We start from the raw sequence: 9977 nt of genomic DNA on the forward strand, positions 1-9977 counted from the left end.
CCAGATTTTTTATACTTAAAAATATGAAAAACAGAACTAGCTAATTTTGAATGCATTACGAGCATCCCAATTATTCATTTATTTGCACTTTTCACAACTTTCAGAGGCCAGAATGGAGTTTTGGCGACAAGGTAAAAACAACATATAGCATGCTAACTCAGCACTTCCTGATTAGGAGACAATAATATCGTTTCTAATCAGATGCAGGCAGTGCGCAGCGGACATAATTTGTGCTCAGTAGCTGCTTATAGAATAATCAATGTGGAGATAAAACAAATTGAGCTCAAAAACATAAAATGCATACAAAAAATTATTTGATGGGTTTCTGAAGTGGGTACTCTAAGTATTTTGTAGGGTTCGGTATGCAGACAGGAATTTCTAGCCATTGACAAAATGATTTAACTTGACACACGGAAAGAGTCAAAATAATTTAAACTGATGCATGGAGAGGGAGGGGGGGTAACCAAAAGTGGGTCTGGACTGAAATGACATGGACACAGGTTATGTTGACATACCTGGTACAGTCTATCACCACAGTCAGACATGTGGGAGGAACAAGACGCACCTCTTTAAATAGTTCTGTCCAGCAGCCTACGTTCACCTGCAGTGATCTTATAGCAAACTCAGAGGAAATACTAAAATAAGTCAGAGAAGGTGGAGGAAGTAGGGTGGAACTATCTTGTAAAGCACCGAGTCAAGTTGGGATGGTGCGTCACTTTGTCTCTCTATTTGACGTATTATGGTAATTACCATAAAATAATAATAAAAAAAAAAGTTGAGTCGTGATATATTGACAGATTCAACTGCTTACAATTAAATTAAATCATATACAGTTTAAATAAAAGCTTTTTCAATGTTCCAAATGATCAATTTAACCAACTAATATTTCTCATTGTGGTTTATATTATTTTGCAAAGTTATTGACCTTTATTTGGGCTACAATCAGAAAATATACAAATAAGTCCTGATTATTGCCCCTTTAAACACATTGTTGCATAATGCATCTAAAATAAATAATGTACGTAAATGGCTTTCATGCCTCGATCTGTACAAATAGGGCTTTTTGTTTTTCAGTGAGTATTCTGCAGCAGTGTTGTGCAGGGCCGCTCCACACAGGAAGTCTCTGGGTGGAGTTTACACTGATCTGCTCAGACTTAGATCAACAAGTCTTAATATGTTGAGGGGAAACACACATGGTGTGATTTCACCTGGTATGGTCTACTCTTTCCTGATCTTAAATATAGTAAAGGCCCAAGCACGTTTTTTTGACACTTTGACAGCCTGCGTTGTACATAAAGACTACATTAATACATACTGGTACATGCAATATTTCACATGGGCTCACCTCTTGTCTGAGCTCCACGATCTGGTCTTGCAGATCCCTGATGTACTGACTGGAGTCTGTGTGGTTCAGCTGGCCCTGCACCTTCCCCTCCTCTTTCTGTGGAGCACAAAAAATATGTTTTTAATTGCATGAAGTCATTAAAATGTAAAATTATAAGCACATAACACAGAACAAAACAAAACACTTTTCTGCAACACAAACAAGACAGTACACACTTTTGCTTATATACTCTGTTTTAGAAATCAAGTGTTGAATTAAAGAGTAAAAAATAAGCAATTTTCTTCTCCCATCTTGACTGACTGAAATTTTCAGATTTAGTTTTTTTTATTTGGAAAAAGAATAAAAAATGTCTTCAGTATTGATTCCATGAACACACATAATACAGACTTTTAATCATTGCTCTTTAACATAAAAAGTAGTGCATTTTCTTCCTCCAAAGTCTGAACTCCAAGCCACATGTTTTTACTGACAGAAGACTGGCTGATGACTGCTTGATTAAAGACCCAAGGTGATCATTAACTATTAGAAATGACTGAATCTTCTACTTAAAATTTGATTAATTGCTCAGCCTTAATTTCAAAATAAAAATAAATTTTTCATAGATCATCAGATCAGGGGTAAATTATTTTTTTCCATGGGGCCACATGAGAAACAGAAAATATTGTGGAGGGCCAGACCAAAATGCTTAACTCTGTTCTGCATAAAATTAATTGTATTTCTTTATTAAAAATTTTTTTTTAAAAAGCTGTAAATAGCATTGTTCTGACACGCTGGTAAGACTGGGAAGAGTTTATGTTATTACTAAGAAATGAAAAAGTGAGGCTGCCTTACAAAAAATATTATTTAAAAAACACCTCTAAAATAAAAAGCAATGCAGCTTTAGTCCAAGCATGAGGCAAAATTATAAAATATGTTTATTTAGTAATTCCAAATTAGCTTAGACGGGCCAGTCAGAGAACCAGAAGCCCAGGAGCAGTACAATGCCTAAGGTCTAAGATAGACCTATTCAATCTTTTGGGATATAGACACTTGTCTACTGCAAATGTTGTACTCAAGTTACTTTCTACAATAAAAACACAAACATTTTTCAAATTTAAAAAACAAAATAAAATGTCTACAAAATATCTCCAAAATTTCCTAAAAGTCTAAAGTACAGCTGCTGAGTTTAGACATGTTAGCTGACACTACCGGCAACAAACGGGAAATCTGAAAACACATACCCAGCACACACGTACAGAGCGACAGAGTGATAGAGTGAGAGAAAGAAAGAGAGAGAGAGTTGCCTCAGTCACACCTCCCTCTCTCTCTAACACTACTATTGTGAAAAGTCAGTTCTGATAAAGCTATTTTTGAGTTTAGACACACTCGGCACTGGGGCAGTTTGGGGCAGTTAGAAGTTTCCTGGAACTCAACTGGGTGAAGCTGCAGCTGTCAGACTGTGACAAAAACATTTTATATCCCAAGAGGCAAAGTCTAACGGGCAAGAAACACTTAAAAAATAATAGAAATAAATATTAACCACTGAATTTGAACATTTTGTTTTGAGGCAAACTTTACTATTTTTAATTAAGCGTATTTGTCTAAATATAATGAATGTACAATGTTAAAGAATGAGCCACTCCTCCTGCTCACCCCCTCATAAATAAACTCCCCATAAAAACATAATTTCTGTATAGAGCCTCACACATGCTTGTGAATAATGTAGTAGCTAAAGAAAGCATAAAAATGAGTCAAAACAGCCCGTGAAGGAGATATATTTTGTGGTTTCGATGAAAAAACTCCAGAGATCAAGCTTCAAGGGGTTTAAATTTAATGAAACATGATTGAATGAAAAAATAATAGACATTATCGTTACCCCTATGACTATGTCACTGAATGAAGCTGAAGATGAGTAGTTATTTACCAACAAACCCAAGCCCTGGTTTGGACTGATCATTTGATCTAAACTAGGGTTCGACCGGCTTCAGTGTAAATCTGTGATAGAAAAGCTCTGAGCTTAGAGTCTGCAGGAAGTGGTTTCTTGCCTGTGAAGCAAAGAGCAGAGCCATGGCAACAGCACAGTCAGGCATGTGTGTCTGCCTCACCTAGACAACAGCATCTAGTCAATATCTATGAATTCATAAATAAATCAATTAAATTAAAAATGTGGTTTTATAAGTAAAACTGGGTGAAAAGCATTCAGAAATATTAAAGCCAGTAAAACACAGAGAAGTTGTGTAAATATGCTAAAAACCAAAGCACACTTAAACACACTTGTATCACTCCTGAACAACTTCACAAGTTAGTTTGGTTGCCAGGGTCAAAAAAGTCTCCCAAAACACAGCACAAAGCTGCATACATCAACACAGTTTTACTAAGGACAAGCCCTGTGCCCCTGGTCTACCTACAGTCCAGGGATGAAATCTCTGTGTCACCTTTGGCACGGTCCACAAGCCACAGCTTGTGTTCAAAGTGATCAAAGATCAAAGTGTTTTTTTGGGGGCAATTTCTTGCAGTTGAAGTTTTCAGCCACAACTGGAGAAGGTAAACCAAACCACAAACCATCAACCAGTCGAGTCACACTGATTTTCCCTCAGATGCTCTGTGCAAAACAGCTCAGCAATAACACGGGCATCAAACTCGCACCTTTTGTAAAAAAAAAAAAAAAAAAAAAAAAAAAACTCCCTTTCAAGCGAGAGGCCTTCGCTTGGTATAGGCTGATTGTAGAAGTATGGGCGGTAGTGTTAAGAGTTTAGTGCATTGAACCAAACCTCAGACCACACGTGTGAGGAGCTGGGGGAGGGAACAGTTAAAAATACACAACCTGTTCGGAAATATGTTTAAGACAAAAGCCCACTCACCGGTGCTCTTAACTTTGAATATCAGTAAAGCAGAATGCCACAGCTACATTTGTGCTCACTTACTGCATGGTAAAAAAACTAATACACATTGGTCCACATCATTGGTCCAGTTAGTCAAGATGAATTTTAGTAATACTTGAGGATAGAGTTGTCAAAAAAAAAAAAAAATCAAAACCCATATACTAAATAATACTAAAAACCAAAATACTCTTATAACCTTAATTGAGTAAATTTTGGGAGTATTTTCATGTGTATATTAGTCAGTTTTGACAATAATTTCAGAATTTCAATTTATTATATAAGAGATATTTATTTACGGTATGTTGCTGGTCACAGGTTGTTTGCAAATATGTTTTTTAGACAGCATTTATTTATATTTTTTATGTAAGATTCAAATTTCCACAAGTACACAAACCTAACAGATTTGAAACCCATACACAAAATACCACTGTTGGGTTTAGCACATGTAAATAACTTGATGATCCATTCTGCTGTTGTCCACTCAAGCTCATATCCGTTTCTATATTAGGAGCTCTTCACCTGAGTGAGTGACCCCGCTGTAAACAAACTGTGTAATCTGTCATCTCCACTCTCTCCTGGAGGAGCAGCCTGTATTTGTTGTAGTCAGCCTTGTTGTGTGACATTACATTTGTTTACACATAAATATGGTTTTCTGTGCTCGCTGGTTCAGACCGGCTCATGCCCTAAATTTTGTGACGCAGTGGTCAATCTTGGTTTCTCAGATTTTGAAACTTGATGTTGTAATGGACAACTTCAGCATGAGAGCTTTTTGATCAGATTTGATCCACTAAAGGAAACCAGCACATATCTAGACTGATCTTGCATGTTTGAGATTTTTTGCAAAGTACATGCAATCTCTTAGTCTCATTGCATGTTTGTCTCCTAGAAACTGACAGAGAAAGAATAATCTGGGCCAATGCAAACCCTGATAGTAAGGCTTTTTAAATACCAGTAACAGATATATCGGTCAATACCAAAGACGCACGCATACACGCATTGAACTGTGCAGGACAATCTTAAGTAATCACGTTGGCCAAATCATAGACTTTTACCAAAAAATTTTGTTACATCCTCTGGTTCTGTTTTGTAAGGTTAAAAAAATAATACAAAATACAGATCTAAACAGTTTGTACCTGTATCTCGAGCTCTGAGATCTGCTGCTGGAGCTCTGCCATAGCAGCGATGTTGTCTGCCTCTCGGAGCCGCACGGCCATCACCTCCTCCTTACTCTGAAACACAGGGCCAAAGTGTCAGGGAAGGTCACATGGTTATAATGAAGAGGCCCATAAAGAAATACTAGTATTTCAAGTATTTGTTTAAGCTATTAGGTTTTACTGAACAGATGTACGTGTGGAAGTGGGGCTAAAGGAGAGACAAATCCTTTTAAAGCAACAGATTCTTTGCTTTGACCTGGCTTTTACAACACATTAATATAAAATGTAAAAAAAATAAATAAATAAATAAAAAGCTTATTTCTTTCTTTTGCTGTTAGGAGTTTCCAGCATGAAGTATTAGTGCTTTATTTTTAACAAGAAATGTATAGGATTTTTTGTCAGGTAAGCATCTCTAAATCTACACACTAAAAGATGTTTCAGATTAAAATGTTACATTACATTAAAACTTTTAAATTTAAAAAAACATCCAGACCAAAGTTAGTTCCTGGGCATTCCCCACGTTAAAATAGCTTTAGTTTGTGTCATAGTGTCCGGTTCGTAGCAGAGATGACATGATTGAGTTTAAAGGCCCTGTAGTGCTATACCTTGCATTCGATCTCAGCCTGTCTGCGCTTTATCTCCTGCAGTTGTGAAAGCAGGTCTTTGTTTTGAGTGGTCAGGGCCTGTACTCTGTCATTCAAACAGCGACTCTCCTGCTCCGCTCTCCTCAGCTGGTTACTGTGGATCTGATTCTGCAAACAAACAAAAGCACACGTTTAAACCAGATGTGTGCGCTGCCCTCTAGAGGCGAGTGTTTCTGAAATAAGGTTAAAAAAAATAAAATAAAATATGTTATCACAGTTGTTTTCTTTTCATTTAACACTCAATAAATGTAGACATGTCATCTATTATCAATAGCCAATATTAACATAAATATGGAAGACTATGAAATAAAAGACCCTAAATTGGTTTTACTGCACAACAGCATGTTATAGTGTATTAACATGATAAAGTGTTGGCCGTGTGGGTTCACCTGTGTCTCCAGCTCGAGCATCCTCTGCCTGGTCTCTCTGAGCTCTGCCTGAGCCTCTGCCTCCCTCAGCCTCACACTCATCAGCTCGTCCTGCAGTTCTGCCACTGTGCTCTTCTTTGGAGTGTCCTTCCACCGCCCGGCCGTTCGGGCCAAGTGACGCTGGACAACACAACTCCCTCAGTACATGTGGACATTTACACAGTCTACAATGTCACCCTCCAGTGTTTCCTGACCTGCCAGTGGTCCTCCAGGTCATGCACCTGCTGCCTCAGCTCCTTCAGCCCGGTCAGAGCCTCTGCCTCTCGGATCTTCACTCCGATGAGCTCCTCCTGGAGCCGGGCCACGTTAGTGTCATCAGGCAAGGATGTGTTCCTCTGGAAACAGAGAGAACAAAGCATTATAAAATAATCATGACAACATGAACACTGTGTTTGTATTATAACCACTGCCCTTTGCTCAATAAACACATAAACACTTTCCTGTGTGTATCTCTCACCTTCTCCATGTCGAGGATCTTGTCCTGCATTTCTTTGAGCGCACATTGAGACTCCGCCTCCTTCAGTCGAGCCTGGACCAACTCTCTCTCCAACTGCAGCACGGCCTCCTCCGAATACCGGGGGACCCCCTTCTACAACGGACAGGAAGACAATGCTATTGAAATGTATGTGAGAAGTAGAAACAAAAGTAGTTGCTCCATAAATACTGACACCGCAGTTGCTGGGATTTCAGATGACAACACAGCATTCGATAGGACATTAGCAGTTAAAACGGTTACAATAAGATTTGTCTCTAATTGAAAATCCAATGTTCAGCTTGTGTGATTTCACCTTTTGGACATTTCATGACAAAGAACAATGTAATCAACAGGGAAATCTGGCCCTTGCCTCCCTTTGGGAGTATGACATTATCACATTATAGAATCTGAACACTGCCAATTCTATTTATGATTTCAATAAAAAAATTTAAATATAAATATTTTTTAATAAGAAACAAATATTGATACACTGGCATCAATCCACCGATCACTAATATTTGGATCAACCGGTTCCAACATTGTAATAACAACCGACAGAAATCATTTTGCCCGTCTTGTTTCAATAAATAATTCAGTAATGCTCTTGGTGAAACATAATGACAAATTATGTAAAGCAAGATACTGCCTGCACATGATCATGAGGACTCCCAACATGAATATTTAACACAACACCACATTACACTGGTGCTGGAATGTGAATAGAGTGTCTGAAATCCACCAGCCCGTGAGACATCTGTGATAAGACTCAGAAGCTTTGTGATTGTCGCAAAATGTAAACAGCCCAGTGCAGCGTCACCCATTGGAAGTCATGCATACTAAAACCCACCAGTGAGAACAGGGTAATATTTCACAGTTTGGTGTACACCTATAAGGAGGAGTGATAAATAATAATAATTTATTTCCTTGTGTAATATATTATCAAGAGTAAAATACAATCTTAGTTAAGTTCCAAATATACAACATGGACAGAAGTGATATGGTCGTCACAGCAGACCAATCCCAGAGTAATGTGCAGGTAATTACACCGGATGCTCTCCTCATTGTAAGCAGCTTCATATTTTTTTTCTGCAACAATTGTAGTAATTTGTAATAATTTTAAATGCAATCTAATCTCCAAATAATCTTATGTATTGCATCACAACAATCTATAGGCCAATAATATTTAATACTGATGGAAGGCAGCTAAAAAAAATCTCTTTTGATTTCTTTTGTAACATAGTGAGTTCTAGGGTCACAATATGATGAAATGATCAAGTTTAACATTTGTGAGTTTATTTTAAATATTTTAATAGAAAGTATAATGCTATTAATGGGGAAAACTGTCTCTTGCTCGCCATTTGATCACATTCTACCATCACATTCTTCTTCTACAAACAAGGCCCTCAGATCAATTTGTGTTGGCTCTAAAGTGTCTTGCTGAATTGATTCTTTTTACTAAGCAAGGCAAGTTTATTTGTATAGCACAATTCGTACACAAAGTAATTCAAAGTGCTTTACAGAATAAGAAGTCAAATATAACAAATTCAGATACTACTATCTATTTAAAATGTGTGTTCTAAGATGTTTTAGAGGTGCGGTGGCTCTGTCAAACCTATGTAAACTGCATCTATCTGAAAGACTGGCTCACCATTTGCCACCATAGCACAACATACACAAGTTCTTTGCTATAATTGCTTTAAATCGTTTCTATAAGCTAAAAACCTTTGAACACTCTTGTCTGAAAACTACCAATATCTTTATCACGTTTTAAGTCACACATCAAAAAAAGAAAAGAAAAAACTGCAACATCCTGAAAGCTGAAAGCAGGACTATTTTGTGGTTAGTTTGCCTGGTATGAGTCGATGCTGTTGTCCTTAGTTGGACCACTGGAGGGCGCTGTGGTCCTCTTACCGCGTGTGGCTGTTGTCCCTGCAGTTGGCTGATGGTTTTGCGGGCCTGCTCCAGCTGCACCGCGGCCTCTTCATTCTGCTGTTTGACTGTGGCCAGCTCCCGTTTGACCAGGTAGTTCTCCTCCGCCTCCTGAGCGCGCGTCACCTGCCCCTTTGGGACATCCAGCACTGGGTGAGAGTCCCGCGGCGGGGAAGGGGACGGGAGGGGAGTCTAACATGCTCCTGACTATAACTGTATGGTTTATAATACTCACAAGGTAGCTGCTCATTCTGACACCGAAACTGTGATTTCCAATTTGATTCATACCAAATATTGGTTTCATGCACTGGATTCTTTTAAACCGATTTGTAAAGGTTTTAGCCTGGTCAGCCACGTCGATCAGGAGTCAAGGGGCATGGATCTAAATGGATTTATTAGGTCAGGGGGCAGTGGTTAGAGCACTAGTCCACAAACCCAAAGGTCAGAGGTTCAATTACTGCTCAGATCTGTTCTGCTGTTGTGACCTTAGGCAAGACACACACCAGAAAATCTAGAAAGAAAAGATAATTTGGGATGGATTTTACTAGACATTGTTCCATCCACATATAACTAATATAAAACCTTTTGGCTTTTTCCAGTGAATATGTTAGAATTATTTATCCATCTATTTATTTAGAAAAGTATTCATCCATTTCAAATCAATCTGAAACATGATCCACTTCTTTAATAGTTAAAAAGTTGATACATTTTTGTGTTAGTATATGCAATTACAATGAGTTACCTTCAGATAATAGCAAACTTTTACTTATATACAGAGGTGGGACCAAGTCTTTTTCTGCAAGTCTCAGCTAAGTCTCAAGTCTTTGACCTCAAGTCCGAGTCAAGTCCCTAGTCAAAGACAGGCAAGTCCAAGTCGAGTCTCAAATCACTGACCAATAAGTCCAAATCAAGTCCAAGTCGTCTGCAATTTATATGACTTATAACTAAATCATAGTATATTTATATATGAATATTTATTATCTTAATGTGAACTATTACGGTCAGAATAGAAAGAATTCAGATTTCAAAGTGCTTCTCAAGTCTTGTCAAGTTACAGGCCGCAAGTCTAAGTCAAGTCCCAAGTCACTGACCTTCAAATCCAAGTCGAGTCCCAAGTCTTAGTCCATTTTATCAAGTCAAG

The 9977-nt window shown here is 38.0% G+C and overlaps 1 protein-coding gene across 1 annotated transcript in view; it reads right to left on the reverse strand.

The window, feature by feature from the left end:
- The window catches only part of evi5b (ecotropic viral integration site 5b), a 30637-nt gene that overhangs the window by 11420 nt on the left and 9240 nt on the right, over positions 1–9977 (reverse strand). The window contains exons 2-8 of the mRNA XM_055165247.1: positions 8819–9028; positions 6890–7021; positions 6627–6767; positions 6394–6552; positions 5966–6112; positions 5340–5435; positions 1346–1441 (exon numbers count right to left, since the gene is read on the reverse strand). Of these exons, the coding sequence (XP_055021222.1) occupies positions 1346–1441; positions 5340–5435; positions 5966–6112; positions 6394–6552; positions 6627–6767; positions 6890–7021; positions 8819–9028 (981 nt within the window). The remainder of the gene's footprint in view (positions 1–1345; positions 1442–5339; positions 5436–5965; positions 6113–6393; positions 6553–6626; positions 6768–6889; positions 7022–8818; positions 9029–9977) is intronic.

The sequence above is a fragment of the Boleophthalmus pectinirostris genome, unplaced genomic scaffold, assembly GCF_026225935.1.
Source record: "Boleophthalmus pectinirostris isolate CB_2022bp ecotype Guang Dong unplaced genomic scaffold, ASM2622593v1 HiC_scaffold_7, whole genome shotgun sequence".
Classification (NCBI taxonomy): Eukaryota; Metazoa; Chordata; class Actinopteri; order Gobiiformes; family Gobiidae; genus Boleophthalmus; species Boleophthalmus pectinirostris.